A 16,518-nucleotide genomic window follows, 5' to 3' on the forward strand; every position below is an offset into this window, starting at 1 on the left:
TTTTATGTTTTTTAACTTCCACTCGTGTTCCAAACCTCAAATAACTTCCTCCTTATTATTGTCTTAGTTTTTGAAATCTAAAACTGATTCATACCATTTTGTGCTTGGCTTACACAATATTTCACCCGTCATGAGAAAAATATTGACAATATTTGTTACTTACTGCAACACAAAAACACCTGCCAGAAGAATTACATCAAACAATAAGAAACAGTTGGAAAAAAACTGGATCCGTGCATTCTTTGATGTCTCAATATTTAATGGCTCAATTAAAATTCATAGCAAGGTATTTTTTCATAGAATTAAGGTGGGTATCTTACAAAGGCATGACAACACAGACCGTATAGCTTTAACGGACTAATACAGATTTGCTGGCAAGCATTGAAGCCGTCTCTTAAAGCAAACTTTACCTGACTCACAGATGACTAATTTACAAGCATATACTTAAGTCTTCTATCATGTTTTATATTCTTTTTGTACAAGATACAGTTGTGTACACAAAATCGTTCAGCAAGGTGTGTGGTAGTTCACACACTCACACACACACGCTCATACTTGCAAGGAGACACATGCTCACTTGCACAAACACAAGATCACATATAAACACATTCAATCTCATGAATATTATGCATATGTAGTCATTTACATTACAACAGAGATTGTCATCTCATCACTTCCTATGTATTTCCCTTTTTGTTTGTCGTGAACCAAGTAAATTCCAGTTCTTTTAAGTTTTTCAAGTTTGCAACCACTATCATTTCTTAGGGGGAACTGCTATATACAATTTCAAATCCAGATCAAGTGACTGTATAGATACTTGTGACTCTGCAGAGGTATATGTGGTATGGTAACTTCACAAGGTTTGAATGTGTACACTGTATAACATTTGTCTTGCTCCATTAAATGGAGGGACAGGAAGAGAAGTTAATATCTACACGGATACTGGTTCTAAAGATGTGGATGCATGAAGCACAGAGTCCACAAAATGTCAGAATGTCGTTTCAGAGTCCAAACAGTTCATGCAAACTATGACACAGAGTTGACATGGTGATCTATAACACTCAATCTTAAAGAATCTGGTGAGGAAGGAAAGACTTTGCTGTTTTTTGTTGTTTTTTTTCATATGTATATATTTTTTTTCAGTTTTCTGTTTTTGCAGTGAAATGACAAAAGAAAATATGAAAACATTGAGAGCACAATCATGCAAAGTGAAAACTTGTGACCATTAATCATTTGGACTTTTCCAATATTTCTATAGACAAAGTAATCTTGACAGAAAAAAAAAATACTTCCCTAGAGCTGCCTTATGTTGTAAACTAGTAATAGGCATTCAAATGATATGACTTTGTTTCAAAAATAATAAATCACCCAATTCAACATGATAAAACCAAATGCAGCCTAGTTTTCAATAACAAAAGAGAAAATATGAATTGGGGTTTGTATGAAACTGGCTTATATTCATGACTTTACTTGTTATACCTAAAGACAATACTTATTATGTTCACGTAAGACAGGTGACTTGATATTTCAGTTTAAGCTCATTTTAATTACAGTAATGATTGTGGGCATATCATTACATACCAATTCTACATACACACTCACTGGCCACTTTATTTGGTAATCCTTCCTAGTAATGAGTTGGATCCCTTTTTATCTCTAGAATGTCCTTAATTCAGTATGAACTAGTTTCCAACAAAATATTGAAAACATTCCTCTGATACAATATCAATGTTGAGAGAATAGCATCATGCAGTTGCTGCACATTCATCTTGTGGATTTTCCTTTTCAGCCTCAACCCAGCGTTGGTTTAATGTGTTAATATTTGTAGAGCATGAATGATTGTTATTGATGCTCTTTGAACTTAGTGCACCTAATAGATTGGCAATTTAATATAGTCTCAATAAATGTATTATTGTAGCTGTACAGCACTTTGGTTGTTTTTAAATGTGCCATAGAAATACATTTTACTTTGATTTAGTCTTGCTATGTGGGTGGGGAGTCTAAGAGAAGGGACAATTTTCAATGTAGCTATAAACAATTCAGCAAAAAAAAAAAAAGTCTAAAACCTCTCTTCAAAAAAATCTTACTGTTATTTGATAAATTTGTGGAGAGTTTTAACAGATTTATCTGCCATATAAATTCAAAGGTGGCCAGAGACTGAAAATATTTATGAATATTTCCAGGCAACTTTTGGATAAAATATTACAGGTGTCTGATATGTGGAGTTGAATCTGCATTTGGCACAGTGATAAAACTCCAATTTTCTCTGACATTATGATGTATGCTCCCTTTGATATGCGATCGTTTTGATTAAAAATGCATTAGGAATACCACTCAGTGCGCTAGAACAATGAGAGAAGAAAAGAAAGTAGAACAAGATAGAAGAAAAGTCAAAGTATTGGTAAATTAGCTGAAACTGGGTTCTCAGATGGGGACATTTTCTCAAACAGATGTGTATGGGAGGGCATAGCTAAGTTGACTGATTTGAATTCAATTCATTTTCATAATTGACTGAGGTGAAATTGAGCTGCCCTTTCTTTGTCCTTGACACGCTGTTGCCTTAAGTGATCATTTCAGTGAATACCAGATAAATCTCCTTTAAGAGGCATTATTCGAGAGAGTAAAATAGCTAAGAGCATACAAACACAATTTGCCTCGCACCTTCCCTCGAGGATGTGGTGCTACGTTATAGATTTAGGCCTGCTCCCAATTTGCAAGATGCTACAAGAAAATGAATTGCACGAGTCATATACCTGATGATGTCGACACCTGGTTCGGATGGTACAGAAAAGAAAAATGGATATCAGCAAAGTTACTTATTGTTGTGGCAATACATTATGCTGCACCCAATCTGTTACAAGTTAGTCGGAAGTAGTTATTATCATCAGAGAAAATTTGCATGTTTGGGCAAAAATGCCATTTTAAAACTATGTGAGGAATGACCTTCTGGGGGCACCTCTTAAAGAAATCCCAGTGTTTATTATAATAAGTGCAGAAGGAACACAAAGTGAAATAATACACTTTGACTCTAAATGCAGTTAAAATTCTGGCAGGCTGGGGTTTCTTTTCTAGTGCCAACAAAATGTAAACGCTGATCTTAGAAATTCACCAACTTGCAGCAATTGATGTGTGAAATACTTTGTTAATAACATAAGAACAAAAGAGGTATATAACACTATAGTCTTTGAGCTTTTGTCACCTTTTTCTCTGCCCTTGTATCTATTACTGGATTACCAACCAAATCTCTTTAAGCTCCCTAACCACAATAAGGTTCACAGCGGAAATCACACATCAAAGTAATTAGGCTCTGAATGCCATAATTGCATCCACAGATGTGTTTGTGAGGAGTTTCTGAAAATGCAAACAAAAGGGAAAAAAACAAACAAAAAAAACCAAAAGCTATTTTTCCAAAGCACATCTGTTTTTGCCTTTCAAGATCAAGCAACTGCAGTAATGCTGAGAGTGAACATTTAATAGGGTTGGCAGTGATGCTGCAATCACCATATGGAAAACATTGTGAGTATGCATTTGTGCATGAGCATGAGTTTGTGTTATTTTGAAAATGTTTGTTTTCTGGTCCATGGTGAAAAAGTAGAATGTAAAAGATTAAGATGTGTCTTCCATTGCCCTAGATATGCTTTGTAGATGTTTCTCTCTTGTAACCCTTCTGCAGTCCCCTGACCAAAATAGACTTCTGAAACACGTTTGGGTAGCAACATCTCTCACTGCCAAAGGAGCTTGTTACACTTGGTATAAAGAGCAATACTTCACTAGAACCTAAACAGAAACACCACCAGCCCAGAGCTCATAATTAACATTTAGCCTGATTTAGCTCACTCATAACACAAAGTACTGCATTTGCATTTGCATCTTTGCCAGGAATTGGTCTTTTAGTCTCTGTAAGCTGGGCCTGTGAAGCTTTAAGTGTGGGGGCCCCTTTTTCTTATCACTAAGCAAACATCACCAAACAGAAAGCAGAAGAATGCTCTTTTTTTCCTGTAATAATCTACTTTGGTATACAACTACTTTTTACTTATAATACAAGCGTGTGATGAGTTGAGACTTTCGTTTTCTTTCAAATGCATAAGCTGTCGGACTCATTCCATTTGATTGTGTCTGAACATCGTTCTCATGGTTTCATTCATACTGGTGTGTCTTCATTGGTAAAACTGAGCTTGGGCTGATCAAAGTTACTGAAATTCTGCATACATCTACATGTATGCAAACATAGCAACCATTAAGTCTCAAGCCATCAGTAGATGGAGTTTTATCTACTCTAAGTCAGGCCAATGAAGATGTGTCTCTTAGAATTACAGCTGGTGCTCATGTAGGAAAGAGCTGCTGCCACCAGTAGGAGTGTGCTGCCCAGGTGAGGAGAAGCTTGCCAGTGGAATGACCTTCACTGGGTCTTCCTTCTTACTGCTGCAGTGTCTATCCAGGGTGTTGTAGAACTGTGGTCGGTTGAACCCTTTGTCCAATTCATCTCTTTTGGGCACTGATCTACCCAGAGTGTGGCGGCCATCCATGACCCCCATGCCACCTATGTTAGCTTTTACTCCCTGGAAGCCAAAGGAGGGGAGCGCAGCAGTGATGGTGGTGGTGGTAGGGGTAGAGGTGGGACTGTTGCTGCCAGGGCTCTGGAACTGGGCCAGGGTTGGGGGCATCCAGCAGCTGTCAGAGTGGCCCAGTATTAGACACTCCTGGGTGCAGGTCTCAGATGCCTCAGCCAGAGCTTTCTTCAAATTTACTTCAATGGCTGCAAATAAGAACAGAAAGGAGACAGGGGGTGGCAGGGGGGGTAGGGGGGACAGTTAATAAAACAATTTAAAACATTAAATGCACTGAGCATATATACATTGCATAAATTTCTGAGGTGATTTAAAATGAAATTCACACTAGATGCTGAAGGCAACCAAAATAATCCATGCATACAGAAATAAACACATTTCATAAATTATACTAAGTGTAATAAAATAGAGGAATAGAGTATTGCATCTAGACTCAAACAAGCAACTAGATTTTCTCCCTGGAAAACATCAGTAGTTTACTTGTCCTTGTTTTGTTGAACTCTGAGTTCCTAGAAAATTAATCAACCCTTATTCATGTATATATGAACACTTTCTATAGGACATATCTTTTTCAATTATCAAAGATCCATCTTGAACAATGCCTTGGTTATAAGAACCCTGTTTGAAGGACATCTGTTAAATACACTAGCCTGTGTTACTTTGCACTGATAAAAAGCAAAGCAGTTTTATATCTACAGAGAAATTTGAGCTATTTCTACATAGTCTGACTATGGAATATGAATATAAAAGGTGTATTACTTGGGTGATTACTGATGTCTGGTGGGAATTTCCTATTAATGCTCCCTCCAGAAATATATTTATGCAATAAAAAGTTTATGTTTACTACTCTTTTTCATTCAGTTTGGAATTCATCGATTTGAGGTAGTCAATGCACTAAGTGAACTCATGAATCATAAAATAAGCAGAAAACAGTTGCAGTCTTGTCTGGGGTTGACCCACAAAATGTCAGCCTTTTAGTGAAATGAAAGTCAGTTATAAATGTTTCATTTCATCTTGTAATGAGAAAAACACCAGCAGAGCATTTAATTTCCATTGGTATTCCCTTGACTCTTTCTGTTTACCTACAATATGCGATGAATTCCCTGTAGCTTAATTAGAGTTTGAAGAAATATGTCTCGCTGTTTGTGTCTCAGATTGGCTGTAGTGTGTTAAATATTTAATGAACATCTTAACAAAGCACTGTTTATTTTAATCACTGTCAATGCCCTTTTGATTTCTCAGAATCCAAAACAAATCTGGTGAAATAAGAAAACGCAAAGACCAAACACCGGAGAGAAAAAATTGCCTTGTTTCAGGAATATTGAAGACTCTAGGATAGCACACAAGAGAAACAGTTACGCAACAAATGAAAATATAAAAAGATAAACAAAACACATAAAGATCTACAAAAGAAAGAATCTAGGAGACTCAATATAAGACAAACTGAACCAACATTTATGTTTCCTGCATGGAAAGACAGAAGGAAAAAAAAAAAGAGAGCTAATGACAAGAACAGTGTGCAAAGCTAAGGACTCAGAGTATCTTATCTCATTATCCCAACATTGACATCACATGTGGAATGAGTCTGGGATGAGGCTTCAGCATAGAGACTAAGCAATAAAGCCTGTCATGGCAGATAATTAGGATGTAAAACAGTATGCGCCAAGGCAACCCAGAGCCTGCAGTGTTATGTTTCCTGGGCCATGCAAAGGAAAGAAAGGTCTTCATTCAAACATCACACTGCTCCTCTAGGCCCCAGCTTCAAGCTGTCATGCAGAAATTATTTAGTGTATTTGCATAAGTAAGAATGTTATAAATAATTAAGATTCTTTAGACCCTGGTGCAAAGTAAAGTAAGGACTATTTCATCAGCTGTACACACTCAATGTAGGTCTTATACACTGATTTTAGAAAAAAAAAAATGCCACGCTGTTTTGTGTTTTGTCAAAGCCTAGATGAAATTAAAAAGAAATTCTAAAACTAAATGTAATTTAATTTTGATCATATGTCTTCATATTGATGCCTCAGGAAGACTGGTACAAAAATACCTTTCTTTTTAGGTTTGTGCTGCAAAGAATTTTATATCTTTGTGCCGACATTAATTATCAAAGCAGCGTCTGAAAATGAGTCGCACAGTATAAATTGTGAGGGTATATTTGGACTGCCCCCGTAGAGCCAAATCTGTCCTCTCCATATTGAACTGGAGTCACAGAGCAGGAGTGTATAAATCCCTTGGGCGGTAAATGTGTCACCTTTCAGAGGGTCACTAACTTCATTAAGGCTAAAATGGATGCTGCTTTCTCATTCTCCAAGCTAGTACAATAGGGCCGAGCCAAGTCTCCGCCTTGAGCCTCAGTCAATCTTTGTCCAAATGTTTTTTTTGGGGGGTTTTTTGCTGCTGCTTTGGCAATTTTGGGTCACTAATGGTTTTTATCAAGGTGCTATAGGCAAAATAAACATCAAAATCCTACATTTAGGTAAATTGACAAATTTAGTTGTTTTTTAAAGACATTGTTGTCTGCACAGAATAGGGACAGTGATCTATACCCCTCAGATGCTGCACCAAGCATCAATCTCCATTAATAGCGAACAATTTTATGATTAATAATAAATAATTCCTCCAAGTCTGAACAAATTCACTGATGGCTCTAGCCTGCATTACATAAATCTTACAATAGCTATATGTAATGGCATTTAAATATTCTATGGACATGTTAATCACTCAAAGTCATCTCAAGAAATATCTATAATAAAAAAATATATATCCTGCAGATTTACAAAGACTATTTTGGTTCTAATCAAGAAATGAGATATAAAATCAAAACACTGCTTCTGATCCATATTAAACATGTTTTAGCAAATACAATATTCAGTGTTTGTCATTGCATGTTCTTAATCGGCACCATCATTTTATAATTTTAGCTTTAGAAAACTGTAAATAAATATATATAATTAAATTATTTATTTGTAATATGAATATTTAAAGTAAAATGAACAAAGTGGAAGTTTCTGTTACCAAATATTTGTGACCTGCCTAAATTGCAAGAAGAAAATTGAAATGTTAGTAAAAAATTAAACACACAAGATTAACATCAATGTTTCTCAAAAATTAAACAACCAGTGTAAAACATTGAGACAGATTACAATACTTCTCTAAAACTTTGATTTTTCTTTAATATATGTAGCTATATGTCCAAAGAAAATGGACCCTGCTACATTATAGAACTTCAAACACTCTCTGGCCTTCTTCGCCCAGCTTGAACTAATAACAGTTTTATGTCAACAGACTGGTTTTGTATAAAATATTTCTTAAGCTGCCTCACTGAAAGACATGAGCCTGTACTATTTTCTATTCCGGTGGGATAGTTCAGACAGGCTGCAGCGGGTTTGGGAGGGTACAAGGAAGACTTGAGTGATGTCGCTGACAGCTCTTGCTGCTTTTGTCAGCCAGAGGTGCGCCACAGCCCCTTTGTGATGCCGCTGCCTTTTGTATTCTGGGAAAACAACTGTACCCCACGGAGCTTACGGAAGAAATCATACATCAGTGATGCAACAGATCTCCTTGTGGTGTGAACATTCTTCCCTGTGTTCCCTTCAAGGAAATTTGAATGGCAGACAAGTGGGGATAAGAGCAAACAATGGGATGTCATAGACAACGTGACTGAGATCAGGCCTACTTTGCTCATTTGTGAAGATTCAGCTTTACTTAGTATTGGTGATGTGGCTAAAATAGTTTCCCACACTGTTTGATGTTCACTGAACATCCAATCAAAGTTTTACTCAGACTTCACTGAATCTCACTGTAAAAATCAATTCACGAACTGATTCAAAGCAGTCTGTCCCAATGGGGAATGTATGAAAAATGCCTTTGTAAAGTAGTTGAAGGCATTATGTGACCTATGACATTATGTTTTCTTCTTGATCTTTTGATCATTTACGAAGTGAATACTTCAGCCCAGAGCTATTTTGTTCTGCAGCATTAATACATTATTTAACCTGCCACAGCTCAAATAAACCTGTTTTAACACCTTAAAGGTTTTTGTTTGTGCAGCAAAACACGACTGGCAAAAACACTGATCATTTCATGGAAAAAGACACAGATGACAGATTCCTAGATGGTATGCAAACTATGCAAGAATGTCATCTGCTAGTGTAAATATTGTTTAAATTACTATTATATTACTATAAACCCTGAGTGATCTGAAGGAGGAGGTGACACAATGCAACCATATCTCTGTCATTCTCGATTAACTTTGGAGTGTGCATTCTGCCTTGGAACAACTTTCAATCTGGAAACAAAGTGAAATGAATCAGATGTTCAGGTCCCTGCTTCGACATACTTATAGAAATATATGGTCTATGATATAAAAATAAATTTTCTCCAGCGTTGTAATGCAAAACACGACCCTGTTAGAAATGTGTCAGGAAATTGCGCTATGACTGAAATTGGTTGATTTTCAGCTTCATCGACCCTGACCACCAATCAGCTGGTCTCAAACTCAGACGCACAAACTTTTTTTTTTTTATTCCACTGAACTGTTGAACACACCATACCGAGGCTGTAGAATCAGAGGGGTGTTTAAAAGGAAGTTAAGGAACCACTGAGATTACTGTTTAAAGGGGAAACATCATTTTATTTTACACATTGAGACGGAAAGTTTATTTAGGCACAGAGAATAACAGAGAGTGAGGCATCAGAAGATAAATGAACAAAGCTAAGTTGCTCTGTTTTATGTTTCCAAGCTTTTCAACTACTGCATTTACAGAACATGCTATATTTGAAAATGAGAACCTTTGAAATGGTAGAGTTACGAGTGTTTCCTTGAGAAATATCTGTATTTCTGAAGGCAATCAAAAATAGAGTGCTGTTTAAGTTAAGCTAACCTTGCTAACAGTACTAAATGCTAAAATGTTTAAGATTCATAAACATTTGGCCTTTCTTTTAAAATGGTAAACACCTATTTTAAAGCACCCACTCTCTGACAAACAACAATGTGACATTGTCACTCCTCCAAATAAAATAAAACAAAAAACTAACCTCTTGTTCGGTGGGACAAAGAAACTGGCATAGCACAAAACTCTATCTGTCTATACACACACATGTGCACACAAAAAGTAGGTAGGACGCAACTGACTGGACCATCTCAGCATAATAGTATGAGAGATGTAACATGACAGTTAATGATATTTAGTGACAGAGCTTGTTACATCTTGATGAGCTTCACATTAAGATCTGCACACATCTCACGATTCAGCTCATTATTTCAGCATGCACAAACTCATTATTGCTAATTAAAAGGATAATTGCATGCATCTAGGACATTAGAGCCTTTGAAGAGCTATCAGGAAGGTGGACTAGGCCTCAACCTTTCATACATTGCTAACAATGCATTTACAAATAAAAACACCAGTAGGATGTTCTGAGTAAATGTATGTATGTAGCCTTACATGTGATCTTGTATTTTTATTGCTTTGCATAACATGCAGTTGTACTGAGCACGTTTGCTTTTAATACATTAACCTATCAAAAAATTTAGTTTTTCTTAAAAAAAAAAAAATATATATATATATATATATATATATATATATATATATATATATATATATATATATATATATATATATATATATATATATAACAACTACATAGTTGTTATATAGTAATTGTGAAAGTTATACCATATATGCACTGTACGAATGTGATGATTTTCTATCTTCCACAGTCATAGAAGATATTGTGTACACAAAAATTCAAGTATATTCTAGAGGTTATATGTTTTATATATACAATGTCATTAAAATAAACTGGGATCAACAGCCACATAAAATACGTCACCCTATCTTTGACTAATAATGGCTGAGTTATTAAGAAGTTCTACATGCTGATATTTATCAGGAGGGAAAAATTTTGTGTGATTTAAAAGTCAATAAAAAAGTAAATGCAAGAAGAACATATTGGCTTCTCAAGTGAGGGGAAGTATGAAACAACACAAATATAGCAATGTGACAAGTTATTTCAAGGAAAGAAATTGGTTTTATAATTAAACTATTTGTCATTCCATCTGAAACACACAACGAACATTCAACAAGCAAAAGAATGGTTATTAATAAAATTAGTGCCTATAAAAGCCTTCGGTTTCCACTAAAACGAGGAATACAATTATCTGAAAAATGAGGGTTTTATTTACGTAGAAATACGCATACAAAGGTGCCCAGATATGAACATTTAACGTATCTCTTGAATTTTGTTAGTTTAGCCTTATTGAAAAGGAATTTAACTAATTTGTGCAGGAGTCCTGGTAATGTGTTTAAACTCCTACAGAACCAAAATATTCTGATAAAAATAAAAAAAAATAAAAATCTACATATCTGATTTCTAATGGCTTGTACTTTGTATAAGATGCTGTGAAAGTTCTTATTATGTGGGACTTTAATAAGGATAAAAGTAACAGTGCAAGTTCTTTGTTAACGATCCTTGACATCTGTGAAAAAAGAAAAAGCCTGTAGACATGGCAATCACTTAGAATGTGTATTTTCTTTTCATGTCATACGTAAATGTTATTTACTTTCTTTTTTTTTTTTTTTTTACTTTTAACTGCTGAAGGTAAAGTACAATCCCAAATAAAGACTGTCAGTGTCGCTGTGGTCAAGGACATTTAGAAGAAATAAAGGCTCTATTGGAACAACAGAAACATGGTATGTGTTTTGATGATGTGAGGAATAACAGCAAGGTGAATAGTCATATTTCTCAGATATATACATTTTTACTCTAGCATGCAACTCGCTGCCACATTTTTAAATGCAGTTAAGCAAGTTCATTCAAAGAGTAAATAATGAAAGGACTCCATCCATCCATCCGTCCATCCGTCCGTCCGTCCGTCCATTACTTTATATTGCTAAATTCAGCTTACACTCTCTGCCTTAATTCTAATTCTGGGGAGCATTTCCTAGTTCCTACAGATTTGCTATCTGCATATCCTTGATGGGAATCTTCCACTCCATTGCTTCTCTTTGTACACTAGAGCGCAGTGAGCTTGTTGTTTATGTAAAAAAAAAAAAAATCTCATCTGACCTTTTATATCAACAAATCTGTTTTTGTCGTCGTTAGTACAATTGTATCAGCACTGGATATTTTCTCTTTTATGGAGCATTTTCTTTAAATATTAGACATGTTTGTGAATGGAAACCCCTCTAGATCAGCAGTTTCTGAAATATTCAGACCAGCCCATCTGGCACCAACAACCATGACATGTTCAGATTCACTTAAGTAACCACTCTTGTGCATCCTGATGCTTGAATTGAACTTCAACAAGCTGTCATCACTGTGTCTAGATGCCTAAATCCTTTGAATTTGGCTGATCTGCTGTTCAATATGTATTTCTATTCTGTGAGTTCTCTGTCTGCCCCAGGGTACCCTTCAAGTGGGAAATGCCCACAAATACTTTCAAAATGATGCACCCTAACCACTTCTAGTGGCTCCTTTTTATGCAGAGGAGGAGCAGTTCCAGCCTGAGTTTCTCTTGAATGATAGAGCTTAGAGTCCAGGATCTTGTTCTTTTGGTCATAATTAACATCTCAAGGCTATGAGCACGGATTGGAAGATTGAGCAACTGATAAATTGAGAGCTCGGCTTGACGACAACACACAGGAGGAGCAATGCAGCGTCCATCAATCCCTAGCTCTATCCGACCACCACACATGGAAAAGACACTGTGATATTTGATTTCCTCTACTTGAGGCAAAGACTGACCCCAGACTTCATCCTTTTGGCTATTACCATCAGGGAGACAAAAGTTTTTAACAATTGCAACACAAAGAACAGTTTAAATCAGATACTTTTGATATTGGAAAAAAGAAGATCTTTGCACTGAAACATATATTTCAAAGCAACTCTATGGAGCACTGATGCAATGTGAGATATCAGAAATGGCAAAGCCATTGCTCCCCGTTTTTTGCCTCCTAAAACAAATAGTGCCCTGAGTAATGGATGGCCCTTTTTTTAGAGGAGACAATGCGAGTGAGATAAAAAGGAAGTGAGGTTGTCCATATATACTCTAGACTAATTACGTCTGATGCATTTGCTAAGACGCCTCTGACAACAGTGAGTCTCCGAGCCACATACGTATTTATCAGCGCTCGTGGGACCTATACAGTTCCTCGCCTGTAATCCATCTAGCCTTGTCTTCCCGCGACCCCTTTTGCTTTCCTAGTGTTTGACCCATTGTAACGGAAAGTAATTGCAGGCAGAAAACAACATCTAATGATTGCTCTATCTGGAAGTCTGAGAGAGCATAAAAAGTCACAGACAGGTACTTTCAACAAAGGGAGGAGGCCTTTTTGTTCCCGACACACAATTTCAGACTACAAAGAATATTATTGACTTGGTAAAGATTAGAACACCAAAACAAATAACAAAGCACAGAGGGAGGACAAAGTGCACAGAGAGAGAAAGGATCTCTTGAACAAGCAAGTGCCAAACACTTGCTTCTTTCTATTTGTTGCCATTGATTAAAAGTATGTACCGGGTTGAAGCACCCATTCCTCCACTGAGGCTATACAACTCAGAGAGAATGTACAGATTTAATGTAATGCATATCTTTTATCTTTCACTCACCCTTGTTGTCAAGCAAGGAAAAAGCACCTTAAAATTTTATTTCACCATCGCACAGAGTGCCTGCAGACAGAAAAAAAGCCCACTCTGACATCTAAAACTGCCTTTTTATGTGATTTTCATCAACAGAGGGCACGGTTTGGTAGCTAAAACACAAAAACAGTTTTCTTATACTTGATTTTTTTTTTTTTTTTTTTTTCAAAGTCTGTGTTCATGTCTGACATTGGTTGATTACATCTCTTTTATTATACCCAGGCTACCATTGGGCCTCCCTACCTGAGGACAAGATGCCGGTGTCACCATCAACACAATCAGGCCTGGCCAAATACGCAGCATGGGCCAGATAGATGAGAGGTACCAACACCGTAACAATCTGCAATCAGCGCTCATCACCACAATGACACACAGAGGAGGAGGCACAGAGTTTCCATGGGGGGCAGAAACACAAGACACGCTCGTGAAGGTGCACACACACATATTTTGTGATTGCTCACAGTTTAAAATCTCATACGAAGGTAGCCATTCATTCTCCTTTCTGTAAGTTTGCACTTGTGCAGGCACTGGATGATACTGCAGATATACAGTACCGGTGTGCTGGTACTGACAAGGAGGCAATACATAAATGTTTATTTATAAGACAAAAAAAATGCATCTGTCTTAAAATTCATTGCACATCTAAGAATGGCTGAACATTTCCATATTGTGTAGATAATGTGAGCTGTGGGAGATGGAAATAAAGAGCGAGGAATGAAAGGGAAGTGAAAATGTTTTGGAGGGATTAAAAAAGAAAGGAAAATAATAGGTTGATTAAGTAAGAGCTGACAAAGCAGTCTTGATATTTGCAAGAAGATTGGATTATTCCAGCCGGAATACTATCTAAACAATCTTGATTATTTTTGAGACGACTCTGATCTAAAAATGTAAATGTCATTTATAACACTATAAGCTTTCAAATTAAAAGCCGATTTGAAGCATAAGCAGAATTCCTCATAGAATTCAACCTGTTGTCTAATAGGGAGCCAATATTAACATGTCTTGACTTATTTCCTTATTCAACTTTCTCACAGCCATAGATTTTAGTATATCTTATTTTAACTATGTGATGCAGCCAAAGCATATCTTCAAAATGTAAGGAAAATGATGTATAATTTCTAAACATTCCCAGTTGTAATTGCAGGGAAAGATGACATAATGTAGCTTAATTGAAAATTTGCATGCCACATTTTTTGCATTTACTGAAAAAAAAAGAAGGAAAATTAAGATTGTATAATTTTCCTGCTACATCACCATTGTGAATTACTTTGTGCAGGTCGATCATATGAAGTAAATACTTTTTCATCAGTGGTTGCAACCAGATGCAATGGAGGAAATGTCAAGGAGTGGGAATTTTTTTGCAAGGTTGTGTATGTTCTAACTATATGGCTGTTAAATATGCGTCGCTTGTTTTGCTTGATGGAAAATACAGGAGAGACAAACTGTACAGCATCCTGTGATGTGCTACATCCTGTGTCATGTAACAAGCAAATTCATCACACTGACCCATTGCCCCCAATTATTATGGAAAACAAGAATGAATCAAATTAACATTGAAGAAGCTCTCAGTTCCAGCAGTCTCTCTGTATAGCCGACGGATGCCGCAGGAGGAAAAAAGAGGGTAATAAACAAGGTGCCACTCTATATGCCATATATCTTGCAGTCATTGATGATTAGCTGTTTTCCCTTAGCCATACATTATTGTTATTGCCTGCAGAGCTGGGCAGATAGGAAGTGGATACAAAGGCATTGTGAAGGCCATCTTTCAAGTGATAACAGGCAGACTGAAAACAACTCAGCAGCAGCAGCATCAGTAAGATTTCAGGACATGACTAATCTGGGTATCCTGAAAAATGTAATCTCTTTTATGATAGTGTTGAGAGGAGGACATGATGCACACTTTTTTGTCGTGTTTTTCTAGCGTGACGGTTTATTGTATTGTGAAGTGCTTCTGAGAGAAATAATTCAATGTGGTTACAAAAAGGAATCTTTACAGATGTCAGCGGCTCAACTCTTGGGGTTTTGTCCTAAAAAGCAGTACAGAAAACGCGTAATCTGCAGAACTTGTCATTCGTCAGAAGCAGACGGGTCCCCCTTTTTCTTCCCTCTGCATTGAAAGTGTTTTGCAGACAGCTTAGGCATGAATGTAGCCTGTGTACGGTATTAGTCACAGTCATTAGTGATGAGCAAACTTACATTTCCAATATCAATGTGAAGTGTAGCATGGTAAAGGTTTTAATATGAAGGGCAGACTCTCTCCAGATTCCCCAGAGCATGTACACTTTAAAGGTTTTCCCTTTCCGAAGTGCCACAGAACCTCCTCCGGGGACAACTATTAATTTTTCACTGAAACCTCCCCTGAATAATGAATTCTGTCCTATTTATACGCTGCGATAAGTCCACTGAATGTCTAAAAAGGGGTTATCGTGAAAAGGGTAAGGCTTTCAGAGAGAGACCTGTTCCTGCTTAACATGTTTAATTCATCCACATCGCCATGTTCCCTGAAAGCAGGAGAAAAGTCATATAATGTATCACTGGCAAGCATGAAAGCAGACACAAGCAGCACATTCAATAAATCACAGCTTTACTTTTACTGTTTTGATGTTGACTGTCACAATCCTCCACCCAAGCACCAGCCAGCAAAAGTTCAGATGTGTGCTTTTTACTCCTCCGGGCCCCAGCTGACACATACACTCTCGCTAAAATCACAGAGGTACTCAGTGGCTTGTGTTAATGTTTCTGTCACCACGCACTTTACTTGGGGTGTGTTGAGTGCAGACATTGTCAGCACAGAGAGCGACAGACACGGATCGACACGTGGAGAGGAGAGAGGGGAAGAGCATGTATAAAATAGCAACATAGAAAAAGCTAAAAAATAGGGAAAAATAGGAACATAGAAAAAGCTAAAAACTAAAAAAAGAAGTACAAATTCAAGACCAGAATAAAGTGGAGGTGGCAAAAAAAACAAAAAAACCTAAAAAAAAAAATCAACTAAAATCAAAAAGAATTGCAAAACTTTAATATGTAACATGAACTTTGTGATAAGTACCTGTACACAAATAAGTAAAATCTTTAAATTTGGGTTATGCAACATGGCCTCATCAAAAAGCTAAAAGTACAAGGTTAATTAAAAAACAGAATTTATCTCTTTGGGCAAAATGAAAATCAAAATAGTTGTAGCGATCCAGTAAATATTGTGTTTACTGGTACTGTACACTGCCAGACTAAATACACACATTACATTTACAACGAGTGTATGTAAATGTAGTATATGCAAACTTGTGCTAAGAAGTTTTGTCCTAGGTGA

General features: G+C 36.6%; 1 protein-coding gene across 4 annotated transcripts in view; it reads right to left on the bottom strand.

The window, feature by feature from the left end:
• Positions 1-238: 238 nt before the first annotated feature.
• Positions 239-16,518, bottom strand: part of pcdh11 (protocadherin 11) — a 370,226-nt gene continuing 353,946 nt past the window's right edge. For all 4 annotated transcript variants that reach the window (XM_044126903.1, XM_044126905.1, XM_044126904.1 and 1 more), the window contains one exon: positions 239-4,756. In XM_044126903.1, the coding sequence (XP_043982838.1) occupies positions 4,311-4,756 (446 nt within the window). In that variant the 3' untranslated portion in view covers positions 239-4,310. The remainder of the gene's footprint in view (positions 4,757-16,518) is intronic.

The sequence above is a fragment of the Gambusia affinis genome, linkage group LG09 (genome assembly GCF_019740435.1).
Source record: "Gambusia affinis linkage group LG09, SWU_Gaff_1.0, whole genome shotgun sequence".
Lineage (NCBI taxonomy): Eukaryota > Metazoa > Chordata > Actinopteri > Cyprinodontiformes > Poeciliidae > Gambusia > Gambusia affinis.